Source organism: Panthera uncia, chromosome B4 (genome assembly GCF_023721935.1).
Source record: "Panthera uncia isolate 11264 chromosome B4, Puncia_PCG_1.0, whole genome shotgun sequence".
NCBI classification, from domain to species: domain Eukaryota; kingdom Metazoa; phylum Chordata; class Mammalia; order Carnivora; family Felidae; genus Panthera; species Panthera uncia.
Window position 1 is genome coordinate 75,889,096 of NC_064809.1, and position 16,363 is coordinate 75,905,458.

The window sequence follows — 16,363 nt, forward strand, 5'->3', positions numbered from 1 at the left end:
CAGAACTGAAAACATGTCCAGTATGACTGAAAGGGCACGGGAGTGTGGCATAGAGTAGATGAGAGATGAGAGTAGATTTGAGAGCAATCGCACAGGAGGACCTGATAAGAAAAGGAAGCTATCTCCCTGAAGGCATATAATAGGCACTTAATACACGTGGAATGGATAAATAAATGCATTTGAAATTTCAAATGTGGACTAAGAAACAGTCCTGCCATGGGTAAGTGTAAGTAAATGAGCACAGGGTGCTTGTTTTGGAAAGAAGATCAGTTTGGTTTTAGACAACGTGGGTCTTGTGGTCAACATCCCAGTGGTTTGTCAAATACTGAGTCAACAGTCTCAGGCTGTAGTTGAAATTGGAAGACTCAAGTGAGGGAAACCAAAGGTAGAGCGCTCTTGCTTGGGATTTATGGTTAGAGGAAGAAGACAAGCCTTAGAATGAGACAGGGGAGACTTGATCAAAGGAGCAGGATGGAGAATTTCAAGGACAACAGGCTCAAATACTGAAGGGAGATCAAGGAGATCAGTCGACACTAAAAAAAAAAAAAAAAAACGTGGTTGACACCGCTTGCAAAATGCAGACATGCTATGCACTTGCACTTGTGGGGAGGTAGAAAAGGCGTGATATCTGCAGTCACAAGACCAGAGTTCATCCCACCTCTGCCTTTTACCACATTTGTGCCCTTGGGCAATAATTACTTAATCCTCTCTAAGTCTTGGGCTGTTCATTTATAAAATGAGAAAGAGAATGGCTGTCATTAAAAATATTTTTTTTAACTATTTATTTTTGAGAGACAGAGACAGAGCAAGAGCGGAGGAGGGGCAGAGAGAGAGGGAGACACGGAATCTGGAGCAGGCTCCAGGCTCTGAGCTGTCAGCACAGAGCCCGACGTGGGGCTCGAATTCACAAACTGTGAGATCATGACCTGAGCTGAAGTCGGTTACTTAATTGACTGAGCCGCCCAGGCACCCCTGAGAATGGCTGTCATTTTTGCATCTCAAAGTTATTGTGAGGTTCAAATGAAAAACGTATGTAAACCATTGTTTTCTCCCCCAAGGGTTGCAAAAAGGGTCTGGCATACATGTGGTACTTCAGTGGATGTCTGAATGAATGTATGCTTATTACTATGGCTACTTATTTATATTTCAACAGAGACCAGATGAAGAAGCCGTGGTGGATCAGGGTGGGACCAGTACAATTCTTAACATTCACTATGAGAAAGAAGAGTTGGAAGGTAAGAACTGCCATTTTTTGTGGTGGGGAAAATAAATGAGAGGCAGCCTGGTGTGGGAGGAGAATTTTGCCATCAGGAGATCTGTGTTTGAGCCCGCTGACTCTTTTCTCACTACCTGTCAGACCTGGGGGGAAAACCACTCAATTTCCCTTAGCCTCAGTGTCCTCATCTGTTAAATAAAAGTAGGGATATTAATACAGAGAACAAACTGGTGGTTGCCAGAGGGGAGGTGGGTGGAGTGGGGATGGATGAAATAGATAAAGGGGACTAAGAGGTACAAACTTCCAGTTATAAAATAAGTAAGTCATGGAGATGAAAAGTACAGGGATGTAGTCAATAATATTGTAAGTGACAATTGACAATAAATATTGTAATAATGTTGTTTGGTGACAGATGGTGACTGCGCTTACCATGATGAGCACGGAGTAATGCACAGAATTGCTAAATCGTCATGTTGTGCACCTGTATGTTAACTGTATAATTAACTGTATGTTAATTATAATTCCATTTTTTTTTTAATTTTTTTTTTCAACGTTTTTTATTTATTTTTGGGACAGAGAGAGACAGAGCATGAACGGGGGAGGGGCAGAGAGAGAGGGAGACACAGAATCGGAAACAGGCTCCAGGCTCCGAGCCATCAGCCCAGAGCCTGACGCGGGGCTCGAACTCACAGACCGCGAGATCGTGACCTGGCTGAAGTCGGACGCTTAACCGACTGCGCCACCCAGGCGCCCTATAATTCCATTTTAAAAGTAGGGATATTAATACCTTACTAGTAGGTTCTTTTTTTTTTTTTTTTTTTTTTTTTACTAGTAGGTTCTAATAACATGTGAGACAGCGCTTTGAGCACTGTTAAGTCCGATAGAAATATTAACAAATGATCTCTTCTTGAGACTGTGAAGGACTCGGGTCAGCTTGTCAATTCCTGGCAATTGCCCACAAATATAAATGTAAACATGTACACAGTTTGTACAAGAAAATAAAATAAGGGTAGTTTAAAAAATTCAGCTTGGTTATAAAACCCTGTTTTTGCCCCATCTCCAATGTTTCCCATTCTAATGATACCCATTTCTGCCTGGTGTTTTTATCTAACTAAGACAAGAGAAGACATACACCCCTATTCTCTAATTCACAGCACAGAACTGTATTTAAAAAAACCCAGGTGGGGACTCCTGGGTGGCTCAGTCAAGGAAGTGTCCCGTTCGGTTTTGGCTCAGGTCATGATCTCATGGTTTGCGGGTTCGAGCCCTGCATCGGGCTTTGTACTGACAATGCAGAGTCTGCTTGGGATTCTCTCTCTGCCTCTCTCTCTGCCCCTCCCCTCCCCCCTTTCTCTCTGAAAATAAACAGGCATTAAAAAAAAGCCAAGTTGAGGGGCGCCTGGGTGGCTCAGGCAGTTAAGCGTAGGGCTCTTGATTTTGGCTCAGGTCACGATCTCACAGTTCATGAGATGGAGCCCCACATCTGACAGCACAGAGCCTGCTTGGGATTCTCTCTCTCCCTCTCTCACTGCCCCTCCCCAGCTCACATGCACGCTGGCTCGAGAACACACACATACTCTCTCTCTCTCTCACTCGAAATAAATAAATAAACTTAAAAAAAAAAAAAACCCAACTCAAGTGCAAGGGAAAGGAGAGGGGTTTTTATTGATCTGCTCTGTCTAGTTTACCTTATTTAGGCTCTTTTTTTTTTCCTGTCCCACCCCTAGATCCCCACATGACCATTGGTAGTGCCCTTCCATTTTTCTTTTTCCCATAGGACCTGGTTTCCTGATAAGTGGTGATGTTCGGTTTTATTAGAGAAAGGCTTGTGTCCAGTATAGCTTTAATGAGAACCCACATTTGGCTCAAAAATCTTTGTTAAGTCTCTGCAGCGTCCCCTGCAATGTGGAAGACTATGATACAGCAACTTTCTAATGACTGAGACAGCATGTAAAATGTTCTCTCTGTACTGCTTGTTCCCGTGACTTTTTTTTTTTTTTTTTTCATCAAAGTTGTGTAATCCTCAGAGAAAACTTGTCCTCTGGTTGGGGAGAGTGAGAGCTGTAGAGGCTGACTCAGCCTCTGGGTTTGTTACCATGAGAACTTATGTGGGTGGCTCCTGGAGGTCAGTGGAGGTTGGACATATCAAGGTCAAGTTTTCTAAGTTATTTTTGACCAGATGGAAGAAGAGCCAATGTGGGTTTCAGCGACCGGGAGAAAGTGGAGAAGGGGAGGGTGTGGAGGTGAGAGGCTGACATGTGTTGAATGGCCCTCATGTGTTAGGCATTTGATGAGGCACTTCGTACCCGTTGTCTTTTTCATCTTCACAGCAGCCCCGGTGGGTAGGTATCATCCCTATTTTACAGGTGGAGGAACTGCTCAGGGTCCTTTAGCCTCATGGCGGGTGAGACTGGGCTGGAATTCTGCCCTTTCTATTCCAGCACACGGCCTGCGAGGGAGGCCAGCACTCAGCATTAACGCAAGGAAGGACAGTACTCAGCACGAGCCCCCCAGCCTCGACGTCTTGTTCCGTCACATACACATTTTTATATGGTATAAACATCATAGGGAGTTTCTCTCGTTGCCTCACCCCTCCCTCAGCCCTGATAATCCTGTTGCCTCTCTACCCTCTCACTGCACCGTGAGAGCGCTGTTGTTCTCCGTTCAGCTGTCTGCGCTCACCAGACCTTTGCCCTCAGCAAGGAGGTAACCGTTGATGAACACTCTTGTCTGCCTGGGAGTAGAATAATAAACATGAGCAAATCCTCTTGGATCCTGAGGACCGGGTTCCACTCACAGAGGTCAGCTGAGTGATTGGCAGTGGGAGCATCTTCTCCAGACGATATCATCTATTCCTTATGCACTCACCATTTTGCTCTAAAAGAAAGCTATCTATCATGTCATTTCTAAGGGATAGTGTCTTGGGAAATGGTCCTTTATACATAGAGCTTTTTGAAAACTAGAATCTTATCTTAGCACTTTTTAAAAAAGTTTATTTGTTTTTATTTTGAGAGAGAGAGTGTGCGTGCGTGCGGGGGAGGTGCAGGGAGAGAGAGGGAGAGAAGGGATCCCAGGCAGGCTCCGCAGTGCAGAGCCCGACACGGGGCCTGAACTCACGAACTGTGAGACCATGAGCTGAGCTGAAACCAAGAGTTGGACACTCAGCCGACTGAGCCAGCCGGGTGCCCCGTTAGCACTTTTTAAATCAAACACTGTTGGCAAATGGAGGACAAATGGTGCCCACTTCTCAGGCTCTCGAGCAGCTCGGGAGAGGGAGCCGGGGTCTGCTATAAGCTTGCTCATGCTGTAGGCTCTGCCCTGACTGACTGTGACGGAGGCCCTAGGACTCGGGCTGCACTTGAGTGCTGCCATCTCGAAGGCATGAAATAAAGTCAGTCCCACTTTGATAGAAGACAGAAGTAAATTGTGTTCCACTTCAATGTGTATGCCGTGATACAGGCTTCTGTGGCTGCAGATTAATCTCTGGGTCTTCTTTCCCCTTAATTTTCTACCTTCTGCTCCACATCACATAAATCATTCCCTCACCCTTTTTCAGAATTACTTCAGAGATTTAGTCTTGGGACGTCGCTACAGACTTTGGAAGTGTGCATCTTTTGGCGTAAGCTAATTCCATTAGTAGGATAAGGCACATTAAACCATGACATTGATTCTTTTTATATACGAGAAGAGTCCAAACCAAATATTGGAACGGATTTCCAAAGATAAACTCAATGAAGAGCAGTAGTCGTCCATGATGTGCTCCAGTGGACTGTCCCGCCCCCAGAGGGACACGGAACATTGCTTTAGTTACAGGAATAATGGCTTTTTCCATTTTTCCTGACGGATCATTATTCCTGATTCACTACTAGACTTAAGGATCCTAGAACAGGTTTAGTGTCCTCTAATAAGTTTGTAACAGAGGTAGGAGCCTTTTGATCCTATTTATAAGTTAAAAAAAAAAAAGGCTTGCATCTGCTTCGCATGTTAGATTCCCCCCTGTGGTTATTGACTTTGAGTCATCCTCTAGCCCAGGGGGTGGAACAGTCTTCTGTATGTGCTAATGAGTTCTGCGTGGGCACTGGCCAAACAGTGTGTATGACATGCCCTCTGTGTTGGTAGGCCTGGTCTCCATCCGCAAGGTAGGTCACAGCTGTGACTTCTGTCCTGCTCCACACGATGCAGCGCCAGTCCACTGATGGTTACTCTCTGTACGTGTATACATACTTATTTTGGGGTTGTTGGAGGGGAGGTGGGTTAAGTGGGTGACGGGCATTACTCTTGAAGCCAAGACTACACTGTACGTTAACTAACTTGAAAATAAACAAATAAAATAAAAAATAAACACACTAACGTCACACCTTTCCCATAAGTCTTTCAAACGAATACTTGTATTTGCATACAGATAGCCCCCTTTGCACCTGGGTGGCTCAGTCAGTTGAGCATGTGACTTTGGCTCGGGTCATGATCTTGTGGTTCGTGGGTTTGAGCCCTGCATCAGGCTCTGTGCTGACAGCTCAGAGCCTGGAGCCTGCTTCGGATTCTGTGTGTGTGTGTGTGTGTGTGTGTGTGTGTGTGTGTGTGTGTATGTGTGTGTGTGTCTCTCTCAAAAATAAATTTAAACCACCATAAAAAAAAAAGTAGCCCCCAAAGAGTAGATTTAGAAGGTGGAGTCTGGGTGAGTTGGTCGGTAGGTAGCGGGAAGAAGACTGTGGATGGGAAAGCAGTTGAATGGCCAGCAAACTGACCATAGGATTCGTTTAGTGAAGTCACCAGACTGCCAGAGTCCAGTTAAATGGACTAGATTTTATTGACTCTGTGTTCATTTCCTAGTGTCCATTTGTTTGTCTTCACCTCTGCTGATCTCACCCAGAAAATCCAAGCCCCTGTTTCAGAGTCCTCAGCCTAGAAACTGAGGCCTGATTTTCTGACAGCCGCTTGGCCCTTCTTAGCTCTGACCCCTGCTGGGGCTTGTTTTCATTTCCACCTGTCTCTGGCATTTTCAAAAGGTAGGCACTGTGGTTGGTTAGTGTTTGTGAGAACTGATCGGACCAAAACAATTCTTAGAGAAAGAAGAGTCTTCCTTCCCTAAGATTTAAGCTTTACCTTCCTACAGAGGCGCCAAAGGCATCTGAAGGGTGTCTTCCCCACTATCCTCAGACTTGCCTAGTGGGAATTTTGGATACCAAGCAAAACCATGCATCACTCGCTCAACATTTACTGAGACTCTGCTGGAGTGCCTTTTTGCAGCAACAAGTAAGAAGAGTGGGAACAAGTGAACCATCTTGGCTTCTCCAAAAATGACCTTGCCTGAGCCTTTCCTAGTTTGGACGTAGAACCTGGACTGGACATGAGAAGTCATTTGATCCGACCTCTTTGTTTTACTTTAATAATGACAGCAAATTCACCGAGAAAATGAGATCTGATAAAACAGGTTCTAACACCTAACCACTGCCCCTCAATTCCTATTTAGAATGTACTTAAAATTACATAATACTAGCAATACACCAACAAAAGCCCCCAGTGGAAGTATTTAGAATGTGCTTAAGGAGAAGTGGGGGTCCTAGCCTGCCCAATAATCCTCTGGGGGAATTACTGGGAAAGGAAGCTAATGGTTGGGATGCCTCTGTTGAAGGACTGAGAGTCACCCCTTGGTGAGGCTTTTCTTCACGCAAGCCAAGCTCGACCTGGACACAGTTTTACAACACGTAGGTCACTATTTTATTTTTTATTCTTGTTAAAAAAATTTTTTTGAAGATTTTATTTTTAAGCACTCTCAACACCCAACATGAGGCTGAAGCTCATGACCCTGCGATTAAGAGTTGCACACTCTACTGATGGAGCCAGCCAGGCAACCCCCTAGGTCACTATTTTAGGGGCTGGTTGAAGTGGTTCTCTGGGATCTAATTATGCTTTTCACTGCCCATGGGTTCTTCATGATCTGTCCCTGCCTGCCTCTCTGACCTTTTCCTCCTCCTCTTCTTTCCTCTTTCCTCTTGCTCTGGCCCTACTGGCCCTACTTTGGCTTTGGAATTTGCACATTCCCACTGTAGAGCCTATGCACTTGATCTTGCCTTGTCCTGGACTGCTCTTCTCATGGCCTCTCTTCATCACTCAGATGTCGCCTGTGATCATCTTAGCTACAATCTCTCTTCTTCATCCTACCCTCTACCCCAAACCCTTCAGCATGTTTTTACTTGGGATAATTATCAATACTTGAAATAATATGTTGTTTTCATGGTGTCTGTCTCCCCTAACTAGAATCTGTGTCTTGAGGACAGGGACCTTGTACTTTTTGCTGTTGTATCCCCAGCCCTTGGGACAGGACCTGGAACAGTTAGGTGACTCCAGCCCAGGTCGGTCTCAGCGGTATACTACGGGGAACTAATTAACATACTACAGTGGAACATTATTAGTTAACAGATGGTATTTTATTGAGATGGCATTCAACTTAGTCATTTTCACATTTTATAGTTTTCACTGACAATGTCAGAGGTTTGGAATCCCACATCTTAGCAGACGACTTCTTCTGGCTCTGTATTTTTATTTCAATAAAGTTATGAGGTGATTACACTATGTTCGGAGATCTGCCTGTCAGAAATGTCCTGAGATGTGCATGAGTCAACACAGGATTGCCCTGAGACAGGATGAGGATGGGAGGTGTGATTCCACTGGATACTGAATATTTTATCCTCCTGCCTCTCAGCATTCAAATAAATCTCTCACCAGCTTTCCCTCCAGTACTGTTCCTTTTTTTCTTGAAGTATAGTTAACATACAGTGTTACATTAGTTTCAGGTACACAATGTAATGATTCAACAGTTCTGTACAGTACTCAGTGCTCATCATGATAGGTGTGCTCCTTAATCTCCATCATCTCCTTCACCTGCACCACCACCTCCCCTTTGGCAAACACTAGTTTGTTCTCTGTATTTAAGAGAGTGTGTGTTTGGTCTCTTTCTTCATTGTTCGTTTGTTCTGTTTCTTAAATTCCGTACAGGAGTGAAATCATATGGTGTTTCCCTTGCTCTGTCTGATTTACTTCACTTAGCGTTATATACCCTTTAGGCCCATCCATGTTGTTGCAAATGGCAAGATTTCATTCTTTTTTATGACTGAGGAATATTCCATCATTTGTATGTAAATCGGTATAGCCACTGTGGAAAACAGTATGGAGGTTTCTTCCCCCCAAAATTAAAAATAGGATTACCGTATGATCCGGTAATTCCACTACTGGGTATTTACCCAAAGAAAATGCAAACACTAATTCAAAAAGATACATGCACCCCTATGCTTACTATAGCATTATTTACAAGAACTAAGATACGGAAGCAATCCGAGTGTCCATCCAGAGATGAATGGATAGAGAAGATGTATATATAATCCTGTTTCTTTTTATTTTTCTTTATCGCCTTGGAATTTGGAAGGCAGGAGAGGTTAAAGAAAAGGAGGGGGACATAGAGAAAGGACTGTTAGAGCTGCACTCAAAGGCATGTTAACTCCACTTGGAAGTGGAGAGCACTTACTGAGGAACCCCTAAAGAAGTTGAGCACAGTCTTAGGAAACCCCATTGCTATGGAAAGAAGATGAAGAGTTGGTAACTCTTTCCATAAAGTTCCCCTATCCAGGAAGTCTTCCTGGATTAAGCTTTACATTCTCAGGTTGGCTTGGACCTTCTCAATCCTCTCATGCTTTGGTGAGTTTTTCTTCTACCCTAAACACATTCACTTTGGTGACACATACCTTTTGTAGCTCCTTTCAGATTAGAGGCCCTCTTAGGTTAGATTTTGGACTCCTGAGAAGTTATCTTCCCGAGAGAGGCTCTTAAGAGACGTTCCGTTTTCTGTACATTTGTGCAGCAATGGCCATCTGTAAAACACTGTGCTTTGTTATGTGAGGGATTCCAAGAGGAAGAAAGTCTGACCTGGGACCTTGAGAAGCCTGCAGATGAATAGTGGGCGGTATTAATTCTAGTTCAAGGCATAAAATAAGTGCATGAGAGAACGTTAGCCAAGGGCCCTGGGGATTTAGAAGGAGACAGCACATCTGATTGAGGAGATCAGGAATAATAGCAGGAAGGAAGGAAGGTGCGTTTGCTGTGAATCTTGTGGAGGTGAGCCAAGTCCGTGTCTGGAAGGCATTGGCACATTTGTGGAATAGCAGGTTGGTTCAGGTAAAGAACGTGAGATGGTGGCAGGTGTAAGCATCTGAGGCTGTGGAGAGGAGACAGGGTGTCTGGGGTGGATGCAGAAGGGGTACATCTCTAGACCTGCACCCCCCACCTCCAGAATGTTTAAATGAGGTGACCGTGTGTGGGATTTCCACTTGAGTCTCTCTTGAGCCGATCACTCAGTTCTTTTAGAAGCCCCTTCCCTTTCTTTTCCTAGTGAATGCACGATTTGTCCTAGTAAGGAAACGACTAGAAAGGAGACTGGGGCCTGAGGGTCCTGGCTGCACAGAAGTGAGCTGTGATCAGAGCAGTGCTTCAGGAAGACTCATTTGTAGGAATGAATCGATGTGGGAGGCAGGAAGGAGACTCCTGCTGTTGTCAAAGTGGGAGGAGAGAAAGCCTTGACATCCCTAATCTGGAGGATGTAACACTGAGGGGCATGGGGAATAGCTCTGAGGTTTCAGGCCTGGAAAGTGGAGAGAATGGTGATGCCATGAACAGAAACATGGAAGAAATGGGTATGAGCCTGACTTGAAGTGGAGGATCATGGGTTTGCTTTGGGCTGTATTGAATTGCCATAGATAAAGATTTGGGTGTTGTTTGAAGAAGTAAACTTTCAAATCGTGAGAGTAGATGCCAATAGAAAAAGGGAAGGGCCCAAGACCAAAACCTAGGGATTTTTCCTTTGGGGGATTGTGGAAGGGATGGAGAAGCATAGTCAGAGGAGTGCAAATGAGCAAGGGAGGGCAGGGGTACAGGAGCTAAGGGACCCTGGACCATCCAGGAGAGGAAATAGTCTAGGGATTTGGATACCAGGATAGCCTGGCACATGGTGGGCTCTCAAGAAAGGCTTTTGAGAGAGACATAAGATGATAGAGATTTGGTGATTAAGTGGTCCCTAATGAGGACACTTTCAGTGGAAAGTAGCCACATGTAGATGCTATGGAATAAGGAGATGGTGAGGAAAGGGAGCTAGGTGGGTAGACTGCTCCCGACAGTGGTTTGATGGAGAAGGGAAAAGGACAGGTAGAAGCTTAGAGGGTAGCACCATATTGGGAAACTTTCTTTTTAAGATAGGAGAGACTTGGGGTACTTGGCTGGCTCAGTTGGTAGAGCATGCAACTCTTGTTCTGAGGGTCATGAGGTCGAGTCCCACGTCGGGCCTAGAGTTTACTTAAAAAAAAAAAAAAAAGAGAGAGAGACTTGTAATCAAGAGAAAGCTGTGGAAGGGGTAGATAGAAAGGAGAGACTGGGGATAGCTGATGGAGTAGGACTCTGGATGCATGGGAGGCCACGCTCATTAGCCTGGCAAAGAGGAGAAGCTGGGGGAGAAAGCAAGCCAGGCTGAGATGGACAGAGGTCACATGAGACAGCCTAAGTCTTCTTAGTAACATATGAAGTGAGGTCACCTGCTCAGAGGGAGGAAGTGTCAATCAGGCTTGTGGATTTGAGGACAGTGACTGAAGATTGGAATGCTTCTGTAACGGAAGAAGCAGGGGATCAGTCCGGGATCTAGAGTGCTAGTGGCAGTAACTGGGCAGCACTGGGGGGAAGACTAAGGCTCTGCGTGTCAGGGGTGGTAGCATCCCAGGAGCTACTGATTTTGCGCTTCAGGCCTGGCAGGAAAGCAGGGAAAGCCAGTGGAGGTGAGAGAGGCCTAGAAGTCACGAGCAGAAAAAAATATTGCCTATAGAAGGAACAAGTGAGTAGAAAAGGAGGACCTATGCAGGTATGCTGCGGGATCACTTGTTTTCTCACCTTCTTCTCTTTTTGTACAATATTTACTCTCTCTCCCTACAACCCCAGACTCGTGCTTCTTATGATTTGTAACTAGTGTCTCACTTCTATTTGAGCTTGTTTATTCTACAACGAAGGAGAAAAAAGTAATGGAACCTGGTTCTAGAATGTATTGACATCGTGTTAAGCATTGTACATACATTATCTTATTTACTGCTCATAAAAACCCTCTGAGTTTATTTTTTTTTTTTAATGTTTATTTATTTTTGAGACAGAGAGAGACAGAGCATGAACGGGGCAGGGGCAGAGAGAGAGGGAGACACAGAACCGGAAGCAGGCTCCAGGCTCTGAGCCATCAGCCCAGAGCCGGATGCGGGGCTCAAACTCACGGACCGTGAGATTGTGACCTGAGCTGAAGTCGGACGCTTAACCGACTGAGCCACCCAGGTGCCCCATAAACCCTCTGAGTTTAAATAATAAGCTTTTAGTATTATTTTGTTAAAAACAGAGAGAGATTAAATAACTTGTTCCAGGTTACATGGTTAGTGAATGATGTCGTCAAGTGTAGGACCCAGGCAGGTTAACTTGGGCATTTAACCACTTTTCTAAACTACCTCCCTTCCAAGACTTGCTGCGGTTGTCAGAGTGACTGTATTGCTTTTTTCCAATTGCTCAAATTGTCATAACAACGACTAGCATCTGTGTTGACCTTTATGGTTTGCAAATCAGGTTCATGCAAGTTACTTCCTTTGATCTTAACACTCCTGTGAGGCTTGCAGCCACTGTAGGGTGAAGGAGTCCGTCAACTCCAAGGTCTCTATACATCTTTAGTCCTGGAAGTCTTTGAAGTTTTGCCACTAGCGTTGTGACCAGGCCAGAGAACTATGATTTTCTTTCTCTCTTAAATATGCTCAATTCCTTTTACTAATGGCATTCTCTGGGGTGCCTGGCTGGCTCAGTCAGAGGAGCGTGAGACTCTTGATCTTGGGATTGTGAGTTTGAGCCCCGTGTAGGGTATAGAGATTACCAAAAATAAATAAATAAAAACCTAAAAAAAAAAGAAAAAGGCATTCTTTGCACAGACCTTCTTCTTTGTTCTAGGTCATAGAACTCTGTATGTGGGGGTTCGGATGCCTCTGGGCCGACAGAGCCATCGTCATCACCGAACCCATGGCCAGAAGCACCGGAGACGTGGGCGGGGCAAAGGAGCCAGCCAGGGGGAGGAAGGCCCAGAGGCCCTGGCCCACGGTAACACTCTCGGGACAGAGGGTGGGTGTCCATGGCTGGGACCTCGGTGAGGCTGAGGGAATGTGTGATGGACGTCAAGTAGGTGGTCTTGCTTCTCTAATCCTTTTGTAGAGTTTTCAGAGCTTGCTTCCAAGAAGAAATGCCTCTAAGAATCAAAAATACCTTCCTGAAAAATTCATAGTTCAGGTCCCCCCAAATCAATGACTATATAGATGAAATCATTTGCCGGAAAATTATCCATGTTTTTTGATCAAATTAATCAGATTTCCAGTTTGTTGTGGGTTTTCTTCAAGTGGTCTTAGCTCATAATTTTTCCCTCCCTTCAACTGCTTGCATAGAATAGCATTTTGGGGGTGAGGGGTGGTAGGTGGTAAAGAAATGTTTTTGATCTACATTCAGAATTGTCTTCTCTATGTTCCTGAAGTTATAAGGCCCCCAGATGTGCTAAGTATAGCAGAATGCTATTTCTGCTCTAAGTTGAGGCTGGGAGCAGACCTTTCTCTGTGGTTGATTTTCCAGACACACCATCTCAGCGTGTTCAGTTCATTCTGGGCACTGAGGAAGATGAAGAGCATGTACCTCACGAGCTGTTCACAGAGCTGGATGAGATCTGTATGAAAGAGGGAGAAGATGCTGAATGGAAGGAGACAGCCAGGTAAGGCCCTAAAATAACCTGGGTCAAGATTTGCTTGGGTAGACCAACTTGGACCTTTCAGCAAGTGACAGGTCTGCTTTTCGTTTATTTCTTCATGGGAGAAGTAATGATTGACATGGGGATTAATGTTCCAGAGTCTTCTATGCGAAGTCTTGATGTCGGCCTCTTTGTGATGTCTCTGGTGACGTCTGTACCAATTGACCTTGAGCCTGGGATTGGTGGCAGAAACAACAGAACCTTTAGGGAGTCCTCAAACTTATTTAGGGCCCAGAGTTGTTCCTGGGCTATCTTGATATTATAGGTCTAGCTTAGAAGATGTTTCATGGGACCGCCTTGGTTTGGACCCAGCCCAGAAAATATAGCATAGGTGAAGACTTTTCTGCAGGTGAACCATAGAATTTTAATTCGTTTGGGTTTTAATTTACTGGGAGTTTCAGAATTTTTGAGACAGCCCAACCTCACGGAGACCCCTGGGGTTATAGCTAACCTGACAGTAGGCTTCTGGGGGTAGCTGCAGAGTGACCAGGCTTGCTTGAGGCTCAAACCCCAAAAGAGCCCTCCGATTAACCAGGGCCATGTCTGGGGCTCCTCTGTAATTGACCAGTGAGCCTCACGGACAATACAAAGCCAGCATGCCTGAGCCTCAGGGAAGAAGGCAAATTGGGTAACTAGCAAAGTGTGGCTCTAGCTCTTATTGGAACAGCTCTTCCTGGAACCCTGCTATATCCTTGGACGTTTGCCATGGCTGGAGAGGATTAGACAAGCCAATCAACCTGATACCAAGTGAAAAGGCAATTCGTCTTGTTATTCTGTCTTTGCCAACTTCTAAAGGTCACACAGAGCTTTTTAAAAAGAAAAATATGATCATTTTATTAATATACCGAAATGATACCGATGAGATCTATCTTTTTTTTTTTTTAATGTTTATTTTTGAGAGACAGAGAGAGACAGACCACAAGCAGGGGAGGGGCAGAGAGAGAGGGAGACACAGAATCCCAAGCAGGCTCCAGGCCCTGAGCTGTCAGCACAGAGCTCAATGCGGGGTCTCAAACCCACGAACCACAAGATCATGACCTGAGCTGAAGTCGGACACTTAACTGACCGAACCACCCAGGCGCCCTGAGATCTATCTGTTACACAAGTAATATGTGCTCATTATACAAAATTGGAAAATAAAGATAAGCAAAAAGGAGAAGATGAAAATTATGTATAATTTTACTACCCCAGGTATTATGAGGGATACAGCATTTGGTGTCTTATACATGTGTGTTTGTATTTTTAAATCTTTCTTTAAATAGAAATGGGATCAAACTGTACTCAATTTTGCACTGTTTTATAACCTGCTTTTTTTTCACTTACCAATGTACCCTGAACATATAGATTAAATTACAACGTTCAGTATGATTATTCAGATGTCTTTCTTTGTGGCTTACATTAAAAATTCTCTCGTAAGGGGCGCCCGGGTGGCTCAGTTAGTTAAGCGTCTGACTCTTGATTTTAGCTCAGGTCATGATCTTACGGTTCGTGAGTTTGAGCCCCGCATCGGGCTCCACGCTGACAGCTCAGAGCTTGGAGCCTGATTAGGATTCTGTCTCCCTCTCTCTCTTCCCCTCCCCTGCTTGCTCTCTGTCTGTCCCTCTCTCAAAACAAACAAATAAACATTAAAAAAAATTAAAAGAAAATTCTCTTGTGAAAATCCTTCATTTTCTACCTCTGGCATCTAGTTGTTTGTCACGCTTTCAGGTGGCTGAAGTTTGAAGAAGATGTCGAGGATGGGGGAGAGCGCTGGAGCAAGCCTTATGTGGCAACCCTTTCACTGCATAGTCTCTTTGAGCTAAGGAGCTGCCTTATAAATGGAACAGTCCTTCTGGATATGCGTGCAAATAGCATAGAAGAAATTTCAGGTAAGCGTAGGTGAGAGAAAACAGAGGAATGTTTGTTTAAATTAAGAAGTGTGGTGTGGAGGGGTGTCCGGGTGGCTCAGTCAGCTAAGTGTCCGACTTCAGCTCAGGTCATGATCTCGGGGTCCATGAGTTCGAGCCCTGTGTTGGGCTCTGTGCTGACCGCTCAGAGCCTGGAGCCTGCTTCGGATTCTGTGTCTCCCTCTCTCTCTGCCCCTCCCCTGCTCACCCCCTCTCTCTCTTTCTCTTTTAAAAAAACGAATAATCATTAAAAAAAAGAAGTGTGGAGGAAAGAATAAAGTAGCTTTGTGTCATTATGCCAGTCACTGAACCTTCTCGACCTCAATGTCTTTAGCTGTGGGATGGGTTTTTAATTTAATTTTGTTATTTTTTTAAACTTATTTATTTTGAGAGGGGGGGGAGGGAAAGAGAGAGAAAGAGAGAGAGAGAGAGAGAGAGAGAGAGAGAGAGAGAGAGAACAGCAGGCTCTGTGTTGTCAGCGTGGAGCTCAATGCGGAGCTTGATCCCATGACCCTGGGATCCTGACTTACGCCGAAATCAAGAGTTGGGATGCTCAACCGACTGAGCCACCCAGGTGCCCTGTGGGATGGGTTTTAAACTAAGAAACCACTCTACCTATTTCACAGCCTATTTCAAATGACAGGGTGTTCGGTGCCTATTCATTTAGCACACATTTATTTTGTATCTATTTACACTTGGTAATATGCTAGGCACAGGGAAATAAGATATAGTTCCTACTCTCAAGGGACTCACCTTCTAACGGGGGAAATTACCGTGGAACAATTTAAGTAAGTGCAACAACAGAGATATGTCTTGGTAATAATTAGAGGAAGGGGCAACTGGGAGTTGTGCAGAGAAAAAGGTGTTAAGGAAAGATTTGTAAACATGGCAGCTAGGGAAGACATGTAAGAAACTGAGCCACAGTACCCCCATTTTTTCAGCAAGATGTAATGGGAGATGTCTGATGAGGTTTCCTGATGTTGAGTGTTGTTACCATGTTTTAGGAATGGCGTTTGGGAAACACCTGGGTGCATGTGAAGGTTTTTCCCTCAGCTTGGCTCTGTTTGGCTAGACAGTGAAATAAAGTTTTCTTCAAGCTTTTCTGCAAGTGTACCAAGAGATTCTGCCTCTCTGGGATCACTTGGGGAAACAGGGGAGGGGTCAGCACTGATGAGACCCTGTGTCCCCTCTGAAGGCTCTAGGGGAAAGTTATTCCTTGCTTCTTCCAGCTTCTAGTGGCTCAAGGTGTTCCTTCTCAGGAATGCGTAACTCCAGTCTGCCTCTGTCTTCGCATGGACTTCTCATTTGTGTCTCTCTTGTGAGAATATTTGTCAATATCATCCACGATGATCTTGAGATCCTTAACTTAGTTACATGCGCAAAGACCCTTTTTACAAATAAGATCACAGTCACAGGTTC

At 44.8% G+C, this 16,363-nt stretch overlaps 1 protein-coding gene and 1 long non-coding RNA gene across 2 annotated transcripts in view; both read left to right on the forward strand.

Moving 5' to 3' along the window:
- SLC4A8 (solute carrier family 4 member 8) overlaps positions 1 to 16,363 on the forward strand; it is an 80,221-nt gene that overhangs the window by 13,344 nt on the left and 50,514 nt on the right. Inside the window, exons 2-5 of the mRNA XM_049625465.1 lie at positions 1,154 to 1,235; positions 12,221 to 12,367; positions 12,887 to 13,022; positions 14,766 to 14,926. Of these exons, the coding sequence (XP_049481422.1) occupies positions 1,154 to 1,235; positions 12,221 to 12,367; positions 12,887 to 13,022; positions 14,766 to 14,926 (526 nt within the window). The remainder of the gene's footprint in view (positions 1 to 1,153; positions 1,236 to 12,220; positions 12,368 to 12,886; positions 13,023 to 14,765; positions 14,927 to 16,363) is intronic.
- LOC125919062 (uncharacterized) lies at positions 1,970 to 2,237 on the forward strand. The gene is made up of 2 exons (XR_007456667.1): positions 1,970 to 2,014; positions 2,052 to 2,237. It is a non-coding gene; the product is annotated as an uncharacterized LOC125919062 (long non-coding RNA).